This window comes from Oryx dammah, unplaced genomic scaffold (assembly GCF_014754425.2).
Source record: "Oryx dammah isolate SB20612 unplaced genomic scaffold, SCBI_Odam_1.1 HiC_scaffold_28, whole genome shotgun sequence".
NCBI classification, from domain to species: domain Eukaryota; kingdom Metazoa; phylum Chordata; class Mammalia; order Artiodactyla; family Bovidae; genus Oryx; species Oryx dammah.
This window is the reverse complement of record NW_024070212.1, coordinates 100597112-100610400: the sequence shown is the minus strand read 5'-3', so window position 1 is coordinate 100610400 and position 13289 is coordinate 100597112. Positions and strand designations below refer to the sequence as shown.

The window sequence follows — 13289 nt, the reverse complement described above, 5'->3', positions numbered from 1 at the left end:
CCTGCATTGGCAGGTATGTTCTTTATCACTAGTACCCCCTGGGAAGCCATATATATATATACATATTCTTTTTATTATTCTTTTCCATTATAGTTTATTACAGGGTATTGAACATAGTTTCCTGTGCTATACAGTAGGACCTCATTGTTTATCTGTTTTATACATAACAGTTCACATCCACCAGTCTCAAACTCCTAATTTATTCCTCCCCCATCCTCTTTCCCCTTTGGTAACCATAAGTTTGTTTTCTATGCCTGTGAGTCTACTTCTGTTTTGTAAATGAGTTCATTTGTGTCCTATTCTATATTCCACCTATAAATGACATCATATGATACTTGTCTTTCTCTGCCTGAAATACTTGCCTTAGTATGATAACTTCTAGCTCCATCCATGTTGCTGCAAACTGCATTATTTCATTCTTTTGTATGATTGAGTAGCATTCTATTGTGTGTATATACATACCACATCTTCTTTATCCTTTCGTCTGTTGGCAGACGTTGTTTCCAGCATCTCCATGTTCTGACCTCCATGTTTCTCTACCAGACTGTTGGGTGGCATTGGTTAGGTTGCATTGCTGAGTGGCTGCTGCTGATGAGACTTCCCTTCACTTTGCCTAAGCTGACTCCATGGAGAGGTTCCCACCCCACTGGTGCCACCTTCTCCTTCACAGGCTCCCTTGAGCCAGTTGACCTCTCACTGATGGAATGGGCCTGGCAGTCACCTCTGCTGGTCACCCAAGTGCCTAGGCATTAGCATATGGACTCTGCCTCTGTTCTTCTGGTTACAGTCTACTGGGGATCCACTCAATGCTGGTGTGACAGCTGTGCCTTTGAGGGCTACCCTCTTCTGGATCCCAGACATCCTTTGGCTCTCTTCCCCTTCATCGGGAGTCTTAGTGTCAGTGGTGGCCAGACAGGGTGAGCTGCTCAGCTGAGACACCATCCTGTTCTCCCAACACTGAAGACACTGCCCTGTAGGAGTGCATACATCAGTGTCTACCTCCCCCTACTGCTTCGTTTGCTTGTTTGTGGGGATGGGGCAAGAGATACACTGCAGCATTCATAGGAACTTCTATATTCATTGAACCTGGTCTTGCAAGAAGACATACAAACATATGACAATTAATAGAAACGCAACCCTAGAGGCATAAAAATATTTCAGCAACATGGAGTTGCTAGAAAAACATATTTGAGAAAAATGGAAAAACCTGAGGGTCACTCTTCCAGAGTCAGAGAGAGGAAGATTACCATTAAGGATGGAGTCATCAAAGAAACTAAATGTTGCTTTAGAACAAAGGGAAAGGATGGGCTTCTCAGAATCCCTGTTGTTATTCTCAAAATTAAAAGACCAATGTGATTAAGGAATAGCTGACCTCCTACATATTTCCCACTCAAGGAATACATTTATTTTTGGTAATTAAAAACCTGTTTTCTAAAAGGTTTTTCTGTAGGAAAATATGAGGATTTGCTGAATTTAACCTCCCACTTTCCCTCAAAGATAATATTTATTATTTTGCCCTTCTATTAAGATTCATCTTAGCAATGCAAATAGTCATAGTTTATTGCTTCAGTTTATTACTTGCCATGTTTAATTTTTAACAGATTTATAAGAATGAGATTTAAATTATTTGTATTTGTCTCTTATAATGTAGGATTAAATATTCTAAAATTATTACTCCCAAAATCATAAAAGTTGCATTATATTATATATTTATAATCATTATTGCCTATCAATTATTAATAAATATCATCAATATTTCATAGCAAGTACTATAAAATATTTGCAGGTGTTTGAGAGTAGTGACTGGTTTTAAGCCAATAGTTTTCTAGTCTAATTTTTTTTTTCCTCTTTTCAACAGTCCCTTCCTTTGCGAGAATGAAATTCCCTCACCTTATTTAGAAAATTCTGGATCATCGATTGTTTTGGTTATTTATTGTTACATCTAAAGCTACACCAAAACTTTGCAGCTTAAAGCAACAGCTTCATTTTGTTTTTCACTTTATGAGTCAGAAGTTCAAGAAGGACTTCCCTTGATATCTTATCTCTGCTCTAAGTGGTATCAGCTAGGGAAGGTGACTAAGGCTGGAAGATGGCTCACTTACATGGCTGACAAGTGTTTCTACAATAAGTCCCCTACATATAAACAAGTTCCATTCTGAGAGCGGGTTCATAAGTCCAATTTGTTTGTAAGTCCTACAAAGTTAGCCTAGGTATCCAACTAACACTATCAACTATCTGGTACTCTACTTTAATAGGTTTATAATAGTTTTCACACAAATAATACAGAAAAAAAAATTAAACATTTTTAATCTACAATAGTGGAGGTGATGGAATTCCAGTTGAACTATTTCAAATCCTAAAAGATGCTGCTGTGAAAGTGCTGCACTCAATATGCCAGCAAATGTGGAAAACTCAGCAGTGGCCACAGGACTGGAAAAGGTCAGTTTTCATTCCAATCCCTAAGAAAGACAATGCCAAAGAATGCACGAACTACCCCATAATTGCAGTCATCTCACACACTAGCAAAGTAATGCTCAAAATTCTCCAAGCAAGGCTTCAACAATACATGAACTGTGAAATTCCAGATGTTCAAGCTGGTTTTAGAAAAGGCAGAGGAACCAGAGACAAATTGCCAACATCCAATGGATCATGGAAAAAGCAGGAGAGTTCCAGAAAAACATCTATTTCTGCTTTATTGACTATGCCAAAGCCTTTGACTGTGTGGATCACAATAAACTATGGACAATTCTGAAAGAGATGGGAATACCAGACCACCTGACCTGCCTCTTGAGAAAGCTGTATGCAAGTCAGGAAGCAGCAGTTAGAACTGGACATGGAACAACAGACTGGTTCCAAATAGGAAAAGGAGTACATTAAGGCTGTATATTGTCACCCTGCTTATTTAACTTATATGCAGAGTACATCATGAGAAACGCTAGGCTGGATGAAGCACAAGCTGGAATCAAGATTGCTGGGAGAAATATCAATAACCTCAGATATGCAGACCACCCTTATGGCAGAAAATGAAGAAGAAAGAGCCTCTTGATGAAAGTGAAAGAGGAGAGTGAAAAGGTTGGCTTAAAGCTCAACACAACATTCAGAAAACGAAGATCATGGCATATGGTCCCATCACTTCATGGCAAATAAATGGGGAAACAGTGGAAACAGTGGCTGACTTCACTTTGGGGGGCTCCAAAATCAGTGCAGATGGTGACTGCAGCCATGAAATTAAAAGACACTTGGTCCTTGGAAGAAAAGCTATGACCTACCTAGACAGCATATTAAAAAGCAGAGACATTACTTGGCCAACAAAGGTCCATCTAGTCAAGGCTGTGGTTTTTCCAGTGGTCATGTATAGATGTGAGAGTTGGACTATAAAGAAAGCTGAGTGCCAAAGAATCAATGCTTTTGAACTGTGGTGTTGGAGAAGACTCTTGAGAGTCCCTTGGACGGCAAGGAGATCCAACCAGTCCATCCTAAAGGAGATCAGTCCTGCATGTTCATTGGAAGGACTGATGTTGAAGCTGAAACTCCAATACTTTGGCCACCTGATGTGAAGAGCTGACTCATTTGAAAAGACCCTGATGCTGGGAAAGATTGGAGGTGGGAGGAGAAGGGGATGCCAGAGGATGAGATGTTTGGATGGCATCACTGACTCAGTGGACATGAGTTTGGGTAAACTCTGGGAGTCGGTGATGGACAGGGAGGCCTGGCGTGCTGCAGTCCATGGGGTTGCGAAGAGTCAGACACGACTGAGTGACTGAAACTGAAAATACAATACCTTGAAAAGTACAGTAGTACAGTATAACAGCTGGCATACAGAAGCCGGCATTGAGTCAGTAGGCAAGAAGAGTTATGACTGGAGGAGGGAGAGGAGGTGGGCAATAGTAAAGCTGAAGGATGGTTAGCAACAGGAGACAGAGGGCAGACTGCACTTTCACTCACATGTGACGTTGATGGCACAGGTTCTGGTTCCTTGCTGAAACCAGATGCACGTTTGCATCTTTGAAAGTTTGCAACTTGATGGTTGGCATGTAGAGGACTTACCATATTGTCTGTCAGCCCAAGCTCATTTGGGAAACTCAAAGACCTCTACGCTGAAATGTGTTGACCTTCTCAGAATGGAGGCTGGTTTCCACACCTAAGAAATGTACATTTTATTTCTTTTTAGTCCTGGGCTTGGAAACTGGCAATATTATAACTTCTTCCATGTTGTTGATCAAAGTGGTCAAAGTGTCCAAAGACCCACTCAGATCCAAAGAGAGGAGGCACAGACTCTCCACTGTTTCTTACAAAGTGTAACAAGCCATTACCAACCAGCAGGTCCCAGCAAGTGTGGAAGAGGGACTGGGGAGCCTGGGAATATCTGCATGTTCAGCTTGGACCCCCAACATTCACTGTTCAGGATCTGGAGGGAGAGGTGAGAGAGGAGGCATGTCAGGGTTGAACATGACTGAACCCCAAGGGTTCTGGGGCTTCTTCTCCCTGAGCTCTGTTGGGGTGAGCTTCCCTAGGCCTTGGAGGTTCTGGGGCCTGCTTATACTCAGGGCATGTCTGAGATGCCATCAGACTGCTCACAGCTGAGCAAAACTGGGGAGCAGGTTCTCAAAGAAGGAAATGTGCTGTGTCCCAGGCAACAGGAAGGGCTAGCATTCTTGATCACCTATGATGACCAGTCACATAAAGGAATCTGTATTCATTGCTCATCTAGTATACATCACATGGTGGGATTTGGCAGGGGCAGCAAGTGTAGACTAGTATTGCTAATGTATTAAAATGTATGCCCTAATGTATTAAACATAGTAAAATTGGGACCATGAGATTGTAGTTCTGAACAGAGAACTTATGGGTGCACTTCTTTGTTCACAAAAAACAGAAACCAACTCTAGCCAGTTTAAGCAAAAAGGAGAGTTTATTGTCTAGCCCTGGGGGTGTGTCATGGAATCCCAGGGCTGAGATACAATCAGGTCTTGAGAAGGATTTGAACTAAGACTTGGGACTTGGCTAAAATCACCCCCTCTCTTATTCTCGGCTCTCTGCAGACCAGTCTCCTATTGCCAGTTCAGCTGGCAGAAGGGAACCCTTAGCATCCCGTGAGTACATGCCATAAGGCTGACATGGAGTCTCTAGTCTTGACCTCAAATTGCCAAAGGAGACTGTTTGGTTTCCCAGGTGGCACTAATGGTGAAGAACCCACCTGCCAGTGCAGGGGACGCAAGAGACTAGCGTTTGATCCCTGGGCCGGGAAGATCCCCTGGAGGAGGACTGGCAACCCACTCCAGTATCCTTGCCTGGAGAATCCCATGGACAGAGGAGCTTGGCAGGATACAGTCCATGGGGTCGCAAATGTCCATAGGGTCACAAAGAATTGGACACAACTGAAGCCTCTTAGCACACACACACAGCTTGAGTCTGGAGTTCACTTCTATCCAATCAACTGTACCCATAGTGCTGGGTCACAGAATGGAATCCTGGTTACTGGGCTTCATTCCCAGAGTGAAGTTGGTCATTGTGAGCAGGGTAGATACTCCAAAAAATGTCTATCTGAGGCAACTGTCAGGCATGGAATCTGGAGTAGGGGCAGAGGGGATGGAGCCATCAAAGGCCTACTGTTCCACCTGTGCTTTAAGCCCTTCATCCCCCCACCACCTTTCAGGGTCACAGGGACGGGACTGCTTTTGCTCACTGCTGGCTCCAGCACCTGCACAATCCCTGATCCAGAGAAGGGAAGCAGCAAATGTTTGTCCGCGTTTTGCACTCTTGCAAATGAAGAGACTGGGACACACGGAGGTTAAGCCGTTTTTCTAAGGTTCCACAACTAGAGCTGGGACTGGGACCTTCAAGGTCAATCTAATTTCGAAACCAGAATTTTCTCTACTGTCAATGTGTTTCCTAAACACCTATTATTTGCCAGGCCTGTTCTAGGGGCCAGGATCTCTCTACACAAATCTCTCTCTCCATGAAACTTGTCTTCTAGTGGGGTAGACAGACAATATTCCAGACAGATAAGAAGAATATATGGCATATTAGACAGCAAAAAGCTAAGGAGAAACATGAGAGAATAAAGGAAATCAGAGAACTAAGGGCAGGGAGATAGGAAGTATGTGAAAGGCTGTGATTTTTTTTTTTAACTTTTTAATTTTGTATTGGAATGTAGCCAGCTAACGATGTTGTGATAGTTCCAAGTTGGACTCAACCAAACGTGTACATGTGTCCATCCTCCTCCAAACTCCCCTCCCATCCTGGCTGCCATCTGACATTGAACAGAGGTCCCTGTGCTATGTAGTAGGTCCTTGTTGACCATCCACTTTAAATGTAACTGTTCATAAGGTTCACACCTCCCTCACTATCCCTTCCCTCCATCTTTTTCCCCTGGCAACCTTAAGTTCCTCCTCTAAGTCTGTGAGTCTGTATCTGTTTTGTAAATAAGTCATTTGTATCACTTCTTTTTAGATTCCCCACTTAAGGGGTGTCATACAATATTTCTCCTTCTCTCTCTTACTTCCCTCAGTACAACAGTCCCCAGGTGGGAAGGCTGTGCTGTTAGACAGGATAGCAGGGGAAAGCTCCCTGAGAAGGGGCATTTGGGCACCTTCCTGAAGAAAGGTGAGGGAGGGAGCCCAAAGGAGGAAAGTGTTCCAGGCAGAGGGAACAGTCAGTGCAAAGGCTCTGAGCAAGCACAAGCAGAAGAGAGACAGCAGGGGTGAAGTCAGAGAAGGCGTTAGAGATGGTGGAAGGACTCTGGCTATTTCTCTGGGTAAGATAGACCATTGGAGGAGTGACATTGGAGGCAGTGACATTATCTGCTCGAACCGTAACAGTATCACTGCAGCTTACTGGGTGGACAATAGTCTGAGGTGGGAACTTGGCCCAAGCAGGGAGGCTGGGCTGCAGGGCCCCTCCCTTCTCCTGGGTCCTCCCACCGGCTAAGGGATCAGTTGGGATCTACACCTTGAGCTCTCTGCCCACTGTCGCCTCCTCCCCCTGTCTGCAGTACCACCCATCTGAGCTGTCCCAGCAGCCTCTGCTTTGGGGACAGAGTTCAACAGCCCTGCGAGGAGCCTGCCTATCGACCTTAACTCCAAGTTATTCGATAGACCCATAATGAGAACAGAGTGTCACCTGATCAATGTTTAAACTGAAGAAGCTTTTAGGCTTTGCTCCCTCCACCCAGAAAAATTCCCTTCAAATCCCCAGAGGAAGCGGGGTGGGGTGGGGGGAGGGGGCGTTGGGCAGGGGGCGAATCTCATGACTTACTCTGTCTAGCTCTATTCAGGACAGCTGGACCATGGGTCTGGCTGGAACTGGCCCCTTCCTGGAACCAGGAAGAAAAGGAATGTCAGAGGAACAAGAGGAATACACAGCCACTGAGCCCGGCCAGGTCCTTGCTCCATGCCTGCCCCAGGGCAGGAAACTCTGTACTGTTTTGCAAAGTAGTAAAACCACACGTTTGTCCCAAGGCCCAGCCTGCCTCTTCCCCTTTTTCCTTGAAGGGAAGCCATCCAGTAAAATATCTGCAAGCCATACCTGGAAAGCTTTAGACAGATGACTAGTCTGAGCTGAGATGCACTATAAGTATAAAATACACAGACAAAATAAAAGAGTAAAATAGCTCAATCACTTGTATAGTAAAATGAAAATATCTGGGGCTTCAATAAAAAATTTTAATGTGTTCATTTCACCTGTTTCTTTTTACTTTTTTCACGTGGTTACTAGATAATTTTAAATTACATATGTGGCTTGTGTTATATTTCTACTGGACAATGCTGCTCTATAGTTATGACCAGGCCCCAGTGATTTCTACAGACAAAGCAATGGACGGGTCCAGCATGATTTTGTGAGCTGATGATGGAAAGAAAATGTTGATTTTGTCTTTCTTGTGTGTTTCATACACACCAGAAGGAAGACAAAGCAGGAGGTATTACAGGGGTTCAATCCAGTCTAGAGCCACTTCCAACCAGCCCCATCACCCATTGTGTGGTGTGTGCTGCCAGATTCGCCCATCAGAAGCAGAGCCCTGCCAAAGTTCTTGTTATACTTCAGAACCCGCCTTGAGTACCTCAAGTAAGTCCAAATGCCTCACCAGGGCATTCAAGGCCCTGTGCCACCTGAGCCAAACTTGTCTTTCCAGCTTCATCTCACAAGTTCCCTGCGTAAAAACCCCACATCTGGCAGTTCGCACATTCATTCATGCAGCAAGTGTTTACTGATTTCTTCCCAGGTGCCAGGCACAGTGCTGGCTGCTGAGGTCACCGTGGTTAGCAAAACAGGCACTAAACCTGTGTGCGCTGGGAACCTCTCGTCTATTGAGGGGTATTGCTGTTGTTCAGTCACTCAGTCCTCTCCGACTCTTTGTGACCCCATGGACTGCAGCACGCCAGGCTTCCCTGCCCTTCACCATTTCTCAGGGCTTGCTCAAACTCATGTCCATTTAGTCAGTGATGCCATCCAACCATCTCGCCCTCTGTCATCCCCTTCTCCTCCTGCCTTCTGTCTTTCCCAGCATCAGGGTCTTTTCTAGTGAGGGGTGACAGATTAGTAAATAGGGCACTCTTAGTACATTTAGTAAGAGCAGTGGTAGGGGAAGCCCCAGGACCATGGGCACCCCAGAGAGGCACCTGAACCAGCCTGGAGGTCAAGGAGAGCTTCCTGGAGGAGGTGACATCTCAGCTGAAGAATTCAAGTTGGTCAGAGTGAGGTTGAGGATGTTGTAAATATCCCAGGGAGAGGGAACTCTGAGTTCAAAAACCAAGCAGAAGGGCAGAGCAATGCAGAGCATGCATAACTGAAAGAAAGGCATTCTGGCTGCAAGGCAGGGGCCAGAGGAAAATGACTGGCCAGTGTTGATGGGCTTTGTGAGCCTGTGAAGGAGAAAGGCATTTATCCCCAAGTGTTTATTCTGCAAGTGTTTTAAGCAAGGGAACCCTTGCTTTCTACCTGAAGAGCCATTACCCACATCTCCCTGTCCACTCAAACCCTGCCTTCTCAGTGGGATCAAGACGTGGGGCAAACCTACCTTGGTCAGGCCCTTGAGGCTTAAAAGGAAAGTGGGCAAGGGTCTTGGGGGGCTCCTGCCTAGGGGAAAGTGACAAGGAAGTGGTGGGGCTGGGTTTATGGGACAGCTGGTTTTGGAATTTGGGGCAGAGGCAGGATTTGAATTTGGAGTTAGAATTGGGGGGCTACATTCAGAAATGGGGCAAGTTTGGGGCTGAGGATGAGGTTGCAGTCCAAGACCTCATTCCAGAATTTGGAGCTGAGGTTTCACGCCAGATTTGGGGTTGGAATCTGGGGCTGGGACTGGAATTGGATTTGGAAATGGGGCTCAGGTTAGGATTGGGACTTGAGATTCAGAGTTGGGGCTGAGATGTGAGGTAGGGGCCTCAGTTAGATCCAGGAGTTCTAGGTAGGGTTTAAAACCGCAGCTGGCTTTTGGGGTTGGGTTGCAGGCTGGAGTTAAAGCTAAACAGAGGGTGGAGCTGGGGGATGGGCTCAGGCCCAGGCTCTGGGGCAGATGGACAGCATTCCTCCTGCTGTCCAGGTCTAGGAATTGTCTTCGAGCCCTAACAGCAGCAAACAGAAGCCCCTCCCTTCCCTGGAATGCCTCAGCCCAGCAGAAGGAGCAGTGCCACGTCAGCCAATCGGCTCAGGCTCTGCCTTGGAAACACCTGTTGATCCTCCTCCCCCTCCCCCTCCTCAGCTCACCTAGGTGCAGGTTAGGCAGGTGAAGCGCCTCCCCGGAAACAGAGCTGGAATGCCCCACCTGCCCGCCCTGACTGCTCGGATCGGATCCAACAACTCCAGGCTTCTTGTGAGTGCCCCATGATCCCCTACCCCTGCCAGCCCACCTTCTCCCACTGGCTCTTCCCTTGAGAACCCCCAACCTCAGGTCCGCAGCCCCAGCACACCTGTGCAAACACTTTCAGACCAGTGAGGTCACAGGCCTGGGGAAGCTGGGACTGATTCCAGGGCCCCGCCTCGGCCCCTCCCCCACCTCCCTTGGGGGCATCTGCAGCTGCCTCTCCTACCTCACGTGCCAGGTAGCCCCTGCAGAGGCAGGGGACAACGGATACCTCAACAGGGGTGTAACCCACGTACAGTCACGAAGTCACGTTCCCGCAATGACCTAGGGCCTGCGTCCTCCATATAAAGCAGGAGTCTTCGTCCTGAATTGGATGAAAGAATGCTGGGTTCTTTTATTCAGAAAGCACACTCTGGGCATCTTTGCAGGCCCTAGAATTCCCACTGAAATTCTGACCTGGAGATTTTTAATGCCCCCTCCCCCCAGATAAAGGTTATTGGCCTCACTTTTCAGATTAGGAGCCTGAGCTCCAAGAGGTGAACTCATGGGGGCTTCTCTGACCTCCTGCAGGCCCCTCTCTGACTAACCCACAGCCCAGCACTCATCACAGCAGCACCCCTGCTGTAAACTGGGGCTCCTTGTGGCAGGGCCTGGAAGGCTGTCCTTTGCCCTGTGGGAGTCACTCTGACTGGCCTCTGGAGGACGTGTTCGATGCGGAACCACCGCAAGATCCCTCGCCCGCACACCCGTGGTGGAGGGACTGCAGTTGGGGGACCAGTCCAGACCCCCCATTCCCTTTGTACCATGTTAGAGAAACTGTGGCGTGGGGGAGGCAGGAAGAGCCGTGAGGGAGTTGTGGAGGGGACAGAAGCTGAAGTGCAGGAGCAGGGGGATGAGGGCAGGGCTGAGATGGAAAAGTTCAGAGGTGGCGTCCCCACGATGTACCCAAGGGAGGAGCACAGAGGAGCAGGTTCAGGGTAAGATGACGAGCTTGGGTTGGGACCTGTTGTGTCAGAGGTGCCTATGGGACATCAAAGTGACTACCACCTTACAGGTCTGGAGCTTGGGAGATCTGGGTTTGGCAGAGAGTGGGATTCGGGAGCCAATAGCTGTGGCTATGAGATTGGATGGGACCTCAAGGGGAAGGAGGAGGTTACCGGGTCAGATTCTAACTCACAGAGGAGCCGCAGCCCCAAGAGAGAAGATGCAGGGTCAGGCTGCTGGTTCCAGAAGGGTTAAATCATAAGCCCCCTCCCTCCCCATAACCCTCCCCCCAGGAGCCAGCGGTGACAGCTGAGGCCATGTGAGTCAGATCCTGAATGAGGCTTTATCTGCCAGTCTTCATCCAGTCCCATCATCCACCGTGACACCAGTTCCATCGGCCAGCCGGAATGGGACAGGCAACTGAGACAGCGAGAGCCAGAGAGGTCAGGGGGTTCCCTAGAGGGCTGTGGGTGCTTTGGGTGGAGGAGCTCTCCTAGGCTCTCTGGAGAGGCATTCCCAAGGGAAAGTGCTAGGGAGGGACTTGGGTGCCCGGGAGGATTGCAGGGGACACGGGAGGATTCCCAGGGGACATGGGAGCATCCCCAAGACTCCCAGGAGAGACCATGAGGGGAAGGCGGGCTGGGGAGATAGCACGTGTGATTCTTCCCTGGCAGGTGATGGTGACCAGACCCTGGACCATGCGAGGAATGAGACTCTGGGCCTCTAGCTGCCACACAGGTGGTGGGGGCTCCAGGCCATGACCTGCACCTCTGCCCCCTGACGCTGCCCTCCGCCCTCACTCGTGCCGGATCAGCCATGCCTGAAGGAGAGGCTCAGGCCCCGCGGGGCCGGGCGCTGCCCCCTGATGTGCTGGCAGAGCAGGTGGAGCTGTGGTGGTCCCAGCAGCCGCGGCGCTCGGCGCTCTGCTTCGCCGTGGCCGTGGGCCTCGTGGCGGGCTGTGGGGCGGGCGGCGTGGCCCTGCTGTCCTCCACCAGCAGCCGCTCGGGGGAGTGGCGCCTGGCAGTGGGCACGGCGCTCTGCCTGCTGGCCCTGCTGGTCCTGGTTAAGCAGCTGATGAGCTCGGCCGTGCAGGACATGAACTGCATCCGCCAGCCTCACCACGTGGCCCTGCTGCGCAGCGGAGGAGGTGCAGATGCCCTGGTGGTGCTGCTCAGCGGCCTGGTGCTGCTGGTCACCGGCCTGACGCTGGCCGGCCTGGCTTCTGGCCCCGCCCCAGCCCGGCCGCTGGCCGCCATGCTGTCCGTGGGCATCACCCTGGCTGCCTCTGGGGCGCTCTTGTTGCTGGGCCTGCTGCTCTATCAGGTGGCTGTGAGTGGACACTGCCCCCCAACCTGCACGGCCGCCCCCGCCACCCGCAGTGACCGCAGCGGCAACGGCAGCGTCTTCAGTGTCTCAGGACAGCTGTCCGCCGGTCAGCGTCATGAGACCACATCCAGCATCGCCAGCCTCATCTGACCGAGCCAGGGCCCTCTGTCCCCCAACCTGCCCTCAGCCTCCACAGAACTGTGCCTGAGCGTGAGTGAGTGTGTGTGCAAGCGTGTGTGCACACGCACACTGAGGGGATAGTGACAGCAGGTGTATCCCCAGGACTGCCCAGCCCACTGAGGCACTGTGTGGCTGACCTGTGACGAGGGGCCGGCATGCACCCACACGTCACATCCTGAGGAGAGGGCTGCTGCTTCTTGGAGCTCATGGAGTTGTCGGGGTCTGCCTGTCGGTGTCCCGAGCCTCTCGGCAGAGAAGGGTCTGAGATCCCTTAAGATTCTTGGCCTCTGTTCCCAACACCTCTGAGAGCCAGCTCTGCCTGTAACACCCATCACCTGTTTGCCCAGGAGAGGCTGCTGCCCACCCCCAGAGACTGCCAAGTGAGCCCTCTTCATCAAGGAGACTGTGCTAGCAACATGGACAGAACATGGGCTCTGGCATGACAGGCCGGGGTGGCAGTGCCCGCTCCACCACTCACCAGCCGAGGGCCTTGGGCAACTGGCTTAACCTCTCTGAGCCCCAGTCTCTTAAGAGAAACAGTCATGGTCATCGATTGTTAGGATCATATGACATGATGTGTGGAAGGGCCAGGCCCATGGCAGGTGTGCAATAAAAGTGGTGGCCGCTATTACTAGTATTATCTTTAAGCATCTCCCTTAGAGACCGTCCCTTCCCCTGGCCCTGCCCTGTCCCGCACAGCCATCCCTCCCAAAAGGAACACTGTGTGCCTCTCTCAGGCTAACAGAGGTACCTTGAAGGTGTCCTCAGCTGGGCCTGTGGCTTCTCCTCATAGGAAGCTGGAGTGGGGACGGGTGAGGGGCTGCTTGCCCTCAGGAAGGTGGTGGGCCTCTGGTCCCAGGGAGAAGGCGGTGTGGGTGGGGAGGCTGATGAGTCCTCATCTGCTTAGGTGCTGGTTCCACATGAAGCCTGAGTATTTAGGTTTTATTGGCTGGTTTCTCCAGAGGCTGCAGCTCCCAACCCCACCTCTGAAACCAGAACA

At 49.8% G+C, this 13289-nt stretch overlaps 1 protein-coding gene across 1 annotated transcript; it reads left to right on the top strand.

The window, feature by feature from the left end:
- The first annotated feature begins 9585 nt into the window (after window positions 1-9585).
- TMEM125 (transmembrane protein 125) lies at window positions 9586-12923 on the top strand. Its single transcript, XM_040231455.1, has 3 exons — window positions 9586-9808; window positions 11077-11226; window positions 11458-12923. The coding sequence occupies exon 3, from the start codon at window positions 11600-11602 to the stop codon at window positions 12257-12259; it is 660 nt and encodes a 219-aa protein (XP_040087389.1). The 5' UTR covers window positions 9586-9808; window positions 11077-11226; window positions 11458-11599; the 3' UTR covers window positions 12260-12923.
- The last annotated feature ends 366 nt before the right edge of the window (window positions 12924-13289 follow it).